General features: G+C 51.9%; 1 protein-coding gene across 19 annotated transcripts in view; it reads left to right on the forward strand.

Annotated features, from left to right (window-relative positions):
• Positions 1-14163, forward strand: part of LOC125727125 (NACHT, LRR and PYD domains-containing protein 12-like) — a 120960-nt gene that overhangs the window by 30632 nt on the left and 76165 nt on the right. For 18 of the 19 annotated variants that reach the window (XR_007388550.1, XR_007388551.1, XM_049003841.1 and 15 more), the window contains 2 exons: positions 12811-12984; positions 13333-13506. Coding sequence is in view for 17 of the 19 variants with exons in the window: in XM_049003841.1 (XP_048859798.1) it covers positions 12811-12984; positions 13333-13506 (348 nt within the window). In the remaining 2 variants the exon portion in view is untranslated. The remainder of the gene's footprint in view (positions 1-12810; positions 12985-13332; positions 13507-14163) is intronic. The other variant, XM_049003851.1, reaches the window with a different exon arrangement.

Here is a 14163-nt window from a genome sequence, read left to right on the forward strand (position 1 = left end):
CAATGGGCCCAGAATGCCGCTGGCGGAGTGTTAACACGCACCAGTCACAGGGATCACATCTACAACGGGCCCAGAATGCCGCTGGCGGAGTGTTAACACACACCAGTCACAGGGATCACATCTACAACGGCCCAGAATGCCGCTTGGCGGAGTGTTAACACGCATCAGTCACAGGGATCACATCTACAACGGCCCCAGAATGCCGCTGACGGAGTGTTAACACACACCAGTCACAGGGATCACATCTACAACGGGCCCAGAATGCCGCTGGCGGAGTGTTAACACGCACCAGTGACAGGGATCAAATCTACAACGGCCCCAGAATGCCGCAGGCGGAGTGTTAACACACACCAGTCACAGGGATCACATCTACAACGGGCCCAGAATGCCGCTGACGGAGTGTTAACACGCACCAGTCACAGGGATCACATCTACAACGGGCCCAGAATGCCGCTGGCGGAGTGTTAACACGCACCAGTCACAGGGATCACATCTACAACGGGCCCAGAATGCCGCTGGCGGAGTGTTAACACGCACCAGTCACAGGGATCACATCTACAACGGCCCCAGAATGCCGCTGACGGAGTGTTAACACACACCAGTCACAGGGATCACATCTACAACGGGCCCAGAATGCCGCTGGCGGAGTGTTAACACGCACCAGTCACAGGGATCACATCTACAACGGCCCCAGAATGCCGCTGGCGGAGTGTTAACACACACCAGTCACAGGGATCACATCTACAACGGGCCCAGAATGCCGCTGGCGGAGTGTTAACACACACCAGTCACAGGGATCACATCTACAACGGCCCCAGAATGCCGCTGGCGGAGTGTTAACACGCACCAGTCACAGGGATCACATCTACAACGGGCCCAGAATGCCGCTGGCGGAGTGTTAACACGCACCAGTCACAGGGATCACATCTACAACGGGCCCAGAATGCCGCTGGCGGAGTGTTAACACACACCAGTCACAGGGATCACATGTACAACGGGTCCAGAACGCCGCTGGCGGAGTGTTAACACACACCAGTCACAGGGATCACATCTACAACGGGCCCAGAATGCCGCTGGCGGAGTGTTAACACACACCAGTCACAGGGATCACATCTACAACGGCCCAGAATGCCGCTTGGCGGAGTGTTAACACGCATCAGTCACAGGGATCACATCTACAACGGCCCCAGAATTCCGCTGACGGAGTGTTAACACACACCAGTCACAGGGATCACATCTACAACGGGCCCAGAATGCCGCTGGCGGAGTGTTAACACACACCAGTCACAGGGATCACATCTACAACGGCCCAGAATGCCGCTTGGCGGAGTGTTAACACGCATCAGTCACAGGGATGACATCTACAACGGCCCCAGAATGCCGCTGACGGAGTGTTAACACACACCAGTCACAGGGATCACATCTACAACGGGCCCAGAATGCCGCTGGCGGAGTGTTAACACGCACCAGTGACAGGGATCACATCTACAACGGCCCCAGAATGCCGCAGGCGGAGTGTTAACACACACCAGTCACAGGGATCACATCTACAACGGGCCCAGAATGCCGCTGACGGAGTGTTAACACACACCAGTCACAGGGATCACATCTACAACGGGCCCAGAATGCCGCTGGCGGAGTGTTAACACGCACCAGTCACAGGGATCACATCTACAACGGCCCCAGAATGCCGCTGACGGAGTGTTAACACACACCAGTCACAGGGATCACATCTACAACGGGCCCAGAATGCCGCTGGCGGAGTGTTAACACACACCAGTCACAGGGATCACATCTACAACGGGCCCAGAATGCCGCTGGCGGAGTGTTAACACGCACCAGTCACAGGGATCACATCTACAACGGGCCCAGAATGCCGCTGGCGGAGTGTTAACACACACCAGTCACAGGGATCACATCTACAACGGGCCCAGAATGCCGCTGGCGGAGTGTTAACACACACCAGTCACAGGGATCACATCTACAACGGCCCCAGAATGCCGCTGGCGGAGTGTTAACACGCACCAGTCACAGGGATCACATCTACAACGGGCCCAGAATGCCGCTGGCGGAGTGTTAACACGCACCAGTCACAGGGATCACATCTACAACGGGCCCAGAATGCCGCTGGCGGAGTGTTAACACACACCAGTCACAGGGATCACATGTACAACGGGTCCAGAACGCCGCTGGCGGAGTGTTAACACACAACAGTCACAGGGATCACATCTACAATGGGCCCAGAATGCCGCTGGCGGAGTGTTAACACACACCAGTCACAGGGATCACATCTACAACGGGCCCAGAATGCCGCTGGCGGAGTGTTAACACACACCAGTCACAGGGATCACATCTACAACGGGCCCAGAATGCCGCTGGCGGAGTGTTAACACGCACCAGTGACAGGGATCACATCTACAACGGCCCCAGAATGCCGCTGGCGGAGTGTTAACACGCACCAGTGACAGGGATCACATCTACAACGGCCCCAGAATGCCGCAGGCGGAGTGTTAACACACACCAGTCACAGGGATCACATCTACAACGGGCCCAGAATGCCGCTGACGGAGTGTTAACACGCACCAGTGACAGGGATCACATCTACAACGGCCCCAGAATGCCGCAGGCGGAGTGTTAACACGCACCAGTCACAGGGATCACATCTACAACGGGCCCAGAATGCCGCTGGCGGAGTGTTAACACGCACCAGTGACAGGGATCACATCTACAACGGCCCCAGAATGCCGCAGGCGGAGTGTTAACACGCACCAGTCACAGGGATCACATCTACAACGGGCCCAGAATGCCGCTGGCGGAGTGTTAATACGCACCAGTCACAGAGATCACATCTACAACGGGCCCAGAATGCCGCTGGCGGAGTGTTAACACGCACCGGTCACAGAGATCACATCTACAACGGGCCCAGAATGCCGCTGGCAGAGTGTTAACACGCACCAGTCACAGAGATCACATCTACAACGGGCCCAGAATGCCGCTGGCGGAGTGTTAACACGCACCGGTCACAGAGATCACATCTACAACGGGCCCAGAATGCCGCTGGCAGAGTGTTAACACGCACCGGTCACAGAGATCACATCTACAACGGGCCCAGAATGCCGCTGGCAGAGTGTTAACACGCACCGGTCACAGAGATCACATCTACAACGGGCCCAGAATGCCGCTGGCGGAGTGTTAACACGCACCAGTCACAGAGATCACATCTACAACGGGCCCAGAATGCCGCTGGCGGAGTGTTAACACGCACCAGTCACAGAGATCACATCTACAACGGGCCCAGAATGCCGCTGGCGGAGTGTTAACACGCACCAGTCACAGGGATCAAGTCTACAACGGCCCCAGAATGCCGCTGGCGGAGTGTTAACGCGCACCAGTCACAGGGATCACATCTACAACGGGCCCAGAATGCCGCTGGCAGAGTGTTAACACGCACCAGGCACAGGGATCACATCTACAACAGCCCCGGAATGCTGCAGGTGGAGTGTTAACACGCACCAGTCACAGAGATCACATCTACAACGGGCCCAGAATGCCGCTGGCGGAGTGTTAACACACACCAGTCACAGGGATCACATCTACAACGGGCCCAGAATGCCGCTGGCGGAGTGTTAACACGCACCAGTCACAGGGATCACATCTACAACGGGCCCAGAATGCCGCTGGCGGAGTGTTAACACGCACCAGTCACAGGGATCACATCTACAACGGGCCCAGAATGCCGCTGGCGGAGTGTTAACACGCACCAGTCACAGGGATCACATCTACAACGGGCCCAGAATGCCGCTGGCGGAGTGTTAACACGCACCAGTCACAGGGATCACATCTACAACGGGCCCAGAATGCCGCTGGCGGAGTGTTAACACACACCAGTCACAGGGATCACATCTACAACGGGCCCAGAATGCCGCTGGCGGAGTGTTAACACACACCAGTCACAGGGATCACATCTACAACGGCCCAGAATGCCGCTTGGCGGAGTGTTAACACGCACCAGTCACAGGGATCACATCTACAACGGCCCCAGAATGCCGCTGACGGAGTGTTAACACACACCAGTCACAGGGATCACATCTACAACGGGCCCAGAATGCCGCTGGCGGAGTGTTAACACGCACCAGTGACAGGGATCACATCTACAACGGCCCCAGAATGCCGCTGGCGGAGTGTTAACACGCACCAGTGACAGGGATCACATCTACAACGGCCCCAGAATGCCGCTGGCGGAGTGTTAACACGCACCAGTCACAGGGATCACATCTACAACGGGCCCAGAATGCCGCTGGCGGAGTGTTAACACACACCAGTCACAGGGATCACATCTACAATGGGCCCAGAATGCCGCTGGCGGAGTGTTAACACGCACCAGTCACAGGGATCACATCTACAACGGGCCCAGAATGCCGCTGGCAGAGTGTTAACACGCACCAGTCACAGGGATCAAGTCTACAACGGCCCCAGAATGCCGCTGGCGGAGTGTTAACGCGCACCAGTCACAGGGATCACATCTACAACGGGCCCAGAATGCCGCTGGCGGAGTGTTAACACGCACCAGTCACAGGGATCACATCTACAACGGGCCCAGAATGCCGCTGGCGGAGTGTTAACACGCACCAGTCACAGGGATCACATCTACAACGGGCCCAGAATGCCGCTGGCGGAGTGTTAACACGCACCAGTCACAGGGATCACATCTACAACGGGCCCAGAATGCCGCTGGCGGAGTGTTAACACGCACCAGTCACAGGGATCACATCTACAACGGGCCCAGAATGCCGCTGGCGGAGTGTTAACACGCACCAGTCACAGGGATCACATCTACAACGGGCCCAGAATGCCGCTGGCGGAGTGTTAACACGCACCAGTCACAGGGATCACATCTACAACGGGCCCAGAATGCCGCTGGCGGAGTGTTAACACGCACCAGTCACTGGGATCACATCTACAACGGGCCCAGAATGCCGCTGGCGGAGTGTTAACACACACCAGTCACAGGGATCACATCTACAACGGCCCAGAATGCCGCTTGGCGGAGTGTTAACACGCATCAGTCACAGGGATCACATCTACAACGGCCCCAGAATGCCGCTGACGGAGTGTTAACACACACCAGTCACAGGGATCACATCTACAACGGGCCCAGAATGCCGCTGGCGGAGTGTTAACACGCACCAGTGACAGGGATCACATCTACAACGGCCCCAGAATGCCGCTGGCGGAGTGTTAACACGCACCAGTGACAGGGATCACATCTACAACGGCCCCAGAATGCCGCTGGCGGAGTGTTAACACGCACCAGTCACAGGGATCACATCTACAACAGGCCCAGAATGCCGCTGGCGGAGTGTTAACACACACCAGTCACAGGGATCACATCTACAACGGGCCCAGAATGCCGCTGGCGGAGTGTTAACACACACCAGTCACAGGGATCACATCTACAACGGCCCAGAATGCCGCTTGGCGGAGTGTTAACACGCATCAGTCACAGGGATCACATCTACAACGGCCCCAGAATGCCGCTGACGGAGTGTTAACACACACCAGTCACAGGGATCACATCTACAACGGGCCCAGAATGCCGCTGGCGGAGTGTTAACACGCACCAGTGACAGGGATCACATCTACAACGGCCCCAGAATGCCGCAGGCGGAGTGTTAACACACACCAGTCACAGGGATCACATCTACAACGGGCCCAGAATGCCGCTGACGGAGTGTTAACACACACCAGTCACAGGGATCACATCTACAACGGGCCCAGAATGCCGCTGGCGGAGTGTTAACACGCACCAGTCACAGGGATCACATCTACAACGGCCCCAGAATGCCGCTGACGGAGTGTTAACACACACCAGTCACAGGGATCACATCTACAACGGGCCCAGAATGCCGCTGGCGGAGTGTTAACACACACCAGTCACAGGGATCACATCTACAACGGGCCCAGAATGCCGCTGGCGGAGTGTTAACACACACCAGTCACAGGGATCACATCTACAACGGGCCCAGAATGCCGCTGGCGGAGTGTTAACACACACCAGTCACAGGGATCACATCTACAACGGGCCCAGAATGCCGCTGGCGGAGTGTTAACACGCACCAGTCACAGGGATCACATCTACAACGGCCCCAGAATGCCGCTGGCGGAGTGTTAACACGCACCAGTCACAGAGATCACATCTACAACGGCCCCAGAATGCCGCTGGCGGAGTGTTAACACGCACCAGTCACGGGGATCACATCTACAACGGGCCCAGAATGCCGCTGGCGGAGTGTTAACACGCACCAGTCACAGAGATCACATCTACAACGAGCCCAGAATGCCGCTGGCGGAGTGTTAACACGCACCAGGCACAGGGATCACATCTACAACGGCCCCAGAATGCCGCTGGCGAAGTGTTAACACGCATTAGTCACAGGGATCACATCTACAACGGGCCCGGATTGCCGCTGGCGGAGTGTTAACACGCACCGGTCACAGGGATCACATCTACAACGGACCCAGAATGCCGCTGGCGGAGTGTTAACACGCACCAGTCACAGGGATCACATCTGCAACGGACCCAGAATGCCGCTGGCGGAGTGTTAACACGCACCAGTCACAGGGATCACATCTACAACGGGCCCAGAATGCCGCTGGCGGAGTGTTAACACGCACCAGTCACAGGGATCACATCTACAACGGGCCCAGAATGCCGCTGGCGGAGTGTTAACACGCACTAGTCACAGGGATCACATCTACAACGGGCCCAGGATGCCGCTGGCGGAGTGTTAACACGCACCAGTCACAGAGATCACATCTACAACGAGCCCAGAATGCCGCTGGCGGAGTGTTAACACGCACCAGGCACAGGGATCACATCTACAACGGCCCCAGAATGCCGCTGGCGAAGTGTTAACACGCATTAGTCACAGGGATCACATCTACAACGGGCCCGGATTGCCGCTGGCGGAGTGTTAACACGCACCGGTCACAGGGATCACATCTACAACGGACCCAGAATGCCGCTGGCGGAGTGTTAACACGCACCAGTCACAGGGATCACATCTGCAACGGACCCAGAATGCCGCTGGCGGAGTGTTAACACGCACCAGTCACAGGGATCACATCTACAACGGGCCCAGAATGCCGCTGGCGGAGTGTTAACACGCACCAGTCACAGGGATCACATCTACAACGGGCCCAGAATGCCGCTGGCGGAGTGTTAACACGCACTAGTCACAGGGATCACATCTACAACGGGCCCAGGATGCCGCTGGCGGAGTGTTAACACGCACCAGTCACAGAGATCACATCACACCTGCTCTCACATCCCTGCAATGGCTTCCTCTGTCTTCTAGGACTGATTTTAAAGGTCATTTGCTAATTTGTAAATATTTACGTGGTTTAGCTCTGTCCTGCCTCAGTAACATGACTGTAAGGTATGTCCCAGGCAGATCAGTCAGATCATCCGGCAGTAATTTACTGATTATTCCTAAAACCCGGCTGGGGAGGGCGGGGGGCAGCTTTTAGTCACTATGGGTCCAAAATCTGGAACTCTCTCCCAGAAAACCTGAGAGCTACTGAATGTCTCAGTACTTTCAAAACTAGGCTGAAAACGCATCTTTTCACCACCGCATATAATAATCTATGATAATCAGTTTTATTATTTTATGCTTTTATTAATATCAGTAATTGTGGGGCGGCGGTCGCTTCCCCCAGAAGACATAGGGGCTAGAGGCCCCTTTGAGGGAGGGTTAGGGTTAACCCTAACCCTAACCCTAAAGAGGACATGGGTGGTTAACGTCCTTTATGATGGTATTTTTATTTTTAATTTTATTTTACTAAAACATTTTTACTCTATTTTTATTTCTTTTTCGCTTATTGTTATTTATTCTGAGCTTATTTGAATTTCTTTCTTTTTCTTTTTAAATGTTTGCAAAACACTTTATAAACGCTGTGGTTAAAACACGCTATATAAATAATGATGGATTGATTGATTCAGACACATAGATGAGAGAGAGAGAGAGAGAGAGAAAGAGACTTTTTTTTTTTTACTTTTAACCACCTTTATTTAACAGTTAGCAGCCAATCCTAATCACAGCCCGAAGAGTAACTCAGCGTGAATCACCAGGCAAAAACCAAAACTCCATCAGCAGAAATAATCACAGGTCCCTTGTTGAAAACCCATTATTTCCGAAAAACAGCCAAATTGTCCGTCACCTGATGAAACAGAAAGTCCACATGAACACGTGACTCCACCAGGGTCTTAAACAAGTCCAACACGTCAATGTCCTGACCCTCCTGACACAGACGTATAGACTTCAAAGTGGACAACATTTATCCATTCGAGGTTTGGAACATTTACAACCAAAAATAAAAACAGCATCAGTGAGTATGATCCCCAGACCAGCGAGCCAGTGACCCAGCAGCCCACTCAGTGGTGCCAGTCTGACACAATGACAGAAGGTATGGAAACCAGTGTCACGCTCACTGCAGTACAAACACTGAGACACAGCATCAGTGAGTATGATCCCCAGACCAGTGACCCAGCTGCCCAGTCAGTGGTGCCAATCTGACACAATGACAGAAGGTATGGAAAACAGTGTCACGCTCACTGCAGTACAAACACTGAGACACAGCATCAGTGAGTATGATCCCCAGACCAGTGACCCAGCAGCCCACTCAGTGGTGCCAGTCTGACACAGTGACAGAAGGTATGGAAACCAGTGTCACGCTCACTGCAGTACAAACACTGAGACACAGCATCAGTGAGTATGATCCCCAGACCAGTGACCCAGCAGCCCACTCAGTGGTGCCAGTCTGACACAGTGACAGAAGGTATGGAAACCAGTGTCACGCTCACTGCAGTACAAACACTGAGACACAGCATCAGTGAGTATGATCCCCAGACCAGTGACCCAGCAGCCCACTCAGTGGTGCCAGTCTGACACAGTGACAGAAGGTATGGAAAACAGTGTAACGCTCACTGCAGTACAAGCACTGAGACACAACAGCAGCATTAAACCGAGACACAAAACTGTTGGTGGGCAGTATGCAGTGCAGGATTCACCACTGGAGGTCCCCTGAACGTTTGGGAAGCGGTCTCTTATAAAGGAGCCTCCATGACGGCAAAAACTCCCCTGGAGCAGCAAATGGGCCTCCACTTCGTATCTGGCCTCCCTTTCAGGTCATGAAAGAAAAAAGACTTAACGGTAACATGGTACAGGAGTTTCCTCCCTGCCAGGGAGAACCGGATATTCAGCAAGTACCGGAAGGAAAGTATGTGACCAGTGTCACTGTGATCAACAGCTACCAAGGGGGTAACACACAGTTCTGGGAAGGAAGGGCAGGTCGCACCTCGACCCGGAACCCACTGTAAATATTCCTGAAAGGTTGGGGGAAAAGAACCTTCAAGTGCATGTAAAAGGTTCCCAAGCAGCCCCTCAGACCGGAACCCTACTTGGGTAGCAAGTGAGTCAGGTGACAAAAAGTGCCCAGACTCAGCATGTAAAATATGTTTTACCCTTGTGACCCCCAACTCCACAAGTATCTTATCGACTGAATTTATAAGTGTCAGCCGCGAGGAAACAAAGGAATCATTAAACAATGGTTCCTCGAGGCCATAGTGGTCGTTCTCCATCGGTGCCACCCGGAACAAGCGCCAAGCATTCAGCACCGCAGCATAAAAACCACTCACTCCAATAAGCTGAAGTGCATCTACAGGAAGTAAAAACATTTGTTTATCATATGCAAGGCCTCCGCAGCTGCGGAGCAGGGCGAGGGCCACATGCATCCACGGCAGGTGTTCGGTGCTGTAAAGCAGTGTCTGTGCACACTGGAGCCTCATCCCCCTGACCTCGCTCAGCAGATGAACCAGGCCCTGCCCTCCCTCAGACACTGGCAAATGAAGAATCCCCGAAGGGAGCCAGTGGTGCCCATTCCAGAAGAAATCAGTAAACCCCTTCTGGACCTGATGCAGCAGGTCCATCGGAGGGTCCGGCACCATGAGTCGGTGCCACATCATGGAGGCAGCCAAACTGTTAATCACCAGCACTCTCCCTCGATATGAGAGCTGGGGCGAAATCCACCTCCAACGCTGAAGTCGTCCAGTAATCCTGTCAACCAATCCGCTCCAATTCTTTTCCATGAAGCGCTCAGTTCCCAGGTAAAGACCCAGTATTCTGATGCCATCCTTGCCCCATACACACTGCTGTGGCAGCTGAGGAGGGCCCCACCCGGACCACTGGCCCAGCAGGTACGTGGCGCTTTTGCTCCAGTTGACGTGAGCGGAAGAGGCACGCTGGAAATCGCCAAGAAGTGCTGTAGGCACCTCCATATCCGTGTTGGACCTGATAAAAACAGTGACGTCATCTGCATAAGCAGTAAGTGTAACAGTCACTCCTCCCCCAAGGCTGATGCCAGGTACCGGTGCTCCCTGGAGACGCCTTCGAAAAGCCTGAAGCAGCGGCTCCACCGCCAGTGAGTACAGCAGCCCAGACAACCCACAGCCCTGCCGTATCCCTCTGGTGACAGGAAAAGGCCTGGTGAGAGAGCCATTAATGTTCAGGAGGCTCCACACATTGGTGTACAAGAGTCTAATGTAAGAAACAATCTTTGGACCAAAACCAAAAGCTTGAAGGGTCTTAAACAGAAAGGTGTGGTCCACTCTGTCAAATGCCTTTTCCTGATCTAAAGAGAGCAGACCTACGTCCAAACCTCGTTCTGACACAAAGGACAAAAAATCTCTCGCTAAAAAAAGGTTATCAAAAATTGAACGCTCTGGTACACAGTAAAACTGATCCCAGTGCATGTACTGGATCGTTGAAACACATGTTTTCAGCCGGTTAGTCAGAGCTTTGGACAAGATCTTATAATCCACACCGAGAAGCAAGACCGGCCGCCAGTTCTTCAGAAGTCCCAGATCCCCCTTCTTGGGCAGCAGCGTTAGAACAGCCCTCCGGCAGCTGGATGGAAGAAGGCCCATATCAACACTTTCTTGAAAAACACAGAACAAGTCTTCACCAATCAGGGGCCAGAAACATTCATAAAATTCCGCGGTCAGTCCGTCCAGGCCTGGTGCTTTCCTGACTGACTGCTCATGGACAGCAGCAGTAAGTTCTGTCAGAGGCAAAGGCTCCTCCAGCTCATGTCTGTCTGTGACTGAAAGACTTGGTAAGTCCCAAAGAAAGTGATCAGCCACTGTCTGATCACAGGCCTCAGCACAGAACAGGGTCTCATAAAAGGCTATTGAGTGTCGTAAAATCTTGTGCTTGTCAAACATACTACGCCCATCGGGGAGGATGAAGTGCCGAAAGGTATTTCTCTCTTCCCTGTGCTTCTCAAATCCAAAGAAATACGCGGTGGGGGCGTCCATATCAGTCTCCTTCGTATAGCAGCCCGGGCCAACGCCCCAGCCCCTCTCTCCACCAGAAGGTCTTTCAACAGGAGTCGGTTCCTCTGCAGGGCCTCAGCATCTCCCACCCTGCCAGGCTCTGCTCCTGTGCACAGCCGCAAGATCTCATCCTCCAGTCTAAACCGGTTCTGTAGTTCAGTCTGGAAATATGCAGCATAGTTCTAGCAGAAGAGCTTAATTTGCACTTTTCCGACATCCCACCATTGACTGAGAGACTTGAATTGTGATTTTTTCTCCCTCCACACCTCCCAGAAGGAGAAAGATCGTACAAAGTTGTGGTCCTGAACTAATTTATTACTAAAACGCCAGTAACAATGTTGGGAGGAGAAATCAGTGCAAGAGAAAGTGACAGAAACAAAATGATGATTGGAAAGAGGGAAGGGAGCGATGCCACAGCTTAAAAACCTGTGTTCATTCAGGAAACTGAAACAACATTAGCGGCTCCAACTACTTCACTGACCGCGAGTCCTCCACCGAGACGGCGGGATCGGGGACACACTTAAAGCCGTGCCTGAGACTCAGACATGAAAAACTGAGTTGGGAAGCTCAAAATCCCCACCAGAAAGCTGCACTTGAATGACTGACATTCTGGCTGCTGACTCAGAGATAGAAGTTGGTGATGTGACAATACTGAACTTACAAGAATGGCGAACGCATGGTTACTGCAATGGACAATGCTTGTGAAATTCTGTACAATGTTTCTTTTTAACTGCTTCAGAATCTTTGGCTAGAAAGCTGAACTGAAAGCAAATCATGAATCCTGTTATCTTGCTTTGTATGTAGCCTAAGCGCGTTTCCCCAGCAAAGACGATAATCGCCGGTTAGTCACTGTCAGATATCAACCCCGGGATACTTGTCTGATTACGCTCATTACCGATAATATCGTCATATCACCCAGACGTAATTGGTGATTTAACATGTTCCCAGGTATAACAATACAGGGAGAAAAAGGATTTTACTCATGGGATCAGGAATCCAAGTGCCAGTTGCTGCTGCATTAGCTGATGGGAATGTTCACATCTCCTACTTTCAGTGATACATGTCGAGTGTAGGGACACCTGGCAGAAAGATGGCTAAGGACTGCACTGGAAGCACTGGTCTGACTGTTATGGGAGGTTCACGTCCATCTTGCTGTTGATGTGTTCCTATATATTCTCTATATGTACTTAATGTTTTTACCTCTAGTTCTGAGCAAAGATGCACTGACTCACAATTAGTGATCATATGACTGCAGCAGATTGTCAGGACACACAGAACACTCTGCAGACTATAATTCATTTTGAAGTGTAAGCTGTGCTGCTAATTATACTGAAAACAAATGCTTATTGTAATGCTTTGTATTTTACTAATGTGTAGGATGTGTATATGTCTGTGTCTTAAAGTGTTTTCTGTTTCAGGCTGAACAGCTGTGATCTCATAGATAAACACTGTGAAATGCTGTCTTCAGCTCTAAGATCAAACTCTTCCCCCCTGAGAGAGCTGGACCTGAGTGACAATAACCTGAAGGATTCAGGAGTGAAGCTGCTCTCTACTGCACTGGGGGATTTACACTGTAAACTGGAGATATTGAGGTCAGTATTACTGGGTATTCTACACTCTAAACTGGAGATACTGAGGCCAGTATTACTGGGTATTCCACACTGTAAACTGGGGGTAATGAGGTCAGTATTACTGGGTATTCTACACTGTAAACTGGGGGGTACTGAGGTCTTTATTATTGGGTATTCCACACTGTTAACTGGGGGGTACTGTTCGGTCAGTATTACTGGATATTCCACACTGTACACTGGGGGTACTGAGGTCAGTATTACTGCGTATTTCATACTATACGGAGGAGATACTGAGGTCTGTATTTATTTAATAATTGTAATGGTCAGGTGATATTATTTACTGGGGAGTTTCTGTCTCTCTCTCTGCAGGCTGTCAGGCTGTAGAGTCACAGAAGAAGGCTGTTCTTCCCTGGCTTCAGCTCTGAGGTCAAACCCCTCACACCTGAGAGAGCTGGACCTGAGCTACAATCACCCAGGAGACTCAGGAGTGAAGCTGCTCTCTGCTGTACTGGAGGATCCCAGCTGTAAACTGGAGAAGCTGCAGTGAGTACAGAATATGCATTTTACACAAAAGTAACGGGACACCAAGAAAACCCACAATGCCTTTCAGCAGTTACATAATAAACAAACACAAACAGCTTCTGTTTTCTTCTCCTACTTCCTTATATCCCACAATCTTATCAGCCCTCGGTCCATGTTAGAAATAATTAAGCAGTGAAGCAGGAAACATCCATTCAACCATACTGTGATGTCCGCTGAGCGGAAGAGCAGGCAGACAGGGCAGTGGAGCCGTAAAGACAAGCAAATGGGATTTATTAAGGGCAGACGAGGAAACACGGCTCACAACATCAATGACAGATCTAGGGAAACAGACCTGAACATGGACTGAAATACACAAGACAAGCCGAAATAACAGGAAACAGCTGGTCAGAATCGGGGCAGCAGACGTGGTTAATGAGGGGGCGTGGCACACGAGGATCGCACGAGCTGGGCGTGACACATATAATCCATGCAAAACATTTCTGTTGGTTAGCAAAGTTAACAGCACTGTTACAGATAAACATGTTGACCTTAACGTGTTATGGACAAAAAATAATGGACACCAAACAAAATCGGGATGATTGTTAAAATGATTTTTAGTTTAATTTAATTGTTTTATGAAAATCCATTATGTCATGGTCCCTATTCTCCTCATTTGAA

Source organism: Brienomyrus brachyistius, unplaced genomic scaffold (genome assembly GCF_023856365.1).
Source record: "Brienomyrus brachyistius isolate T26 unplaced genomic scaffold, BBRACH_0.4 scaffold87, whole genome shotgun sequence".
Taxonomy (NCBI): Eukaryota; Metazoa; Chordata; class Actinopteri; order Osteoglossiformes; family Mormyridae; genus Brienomyrus; species Brienomyrus brachyistius.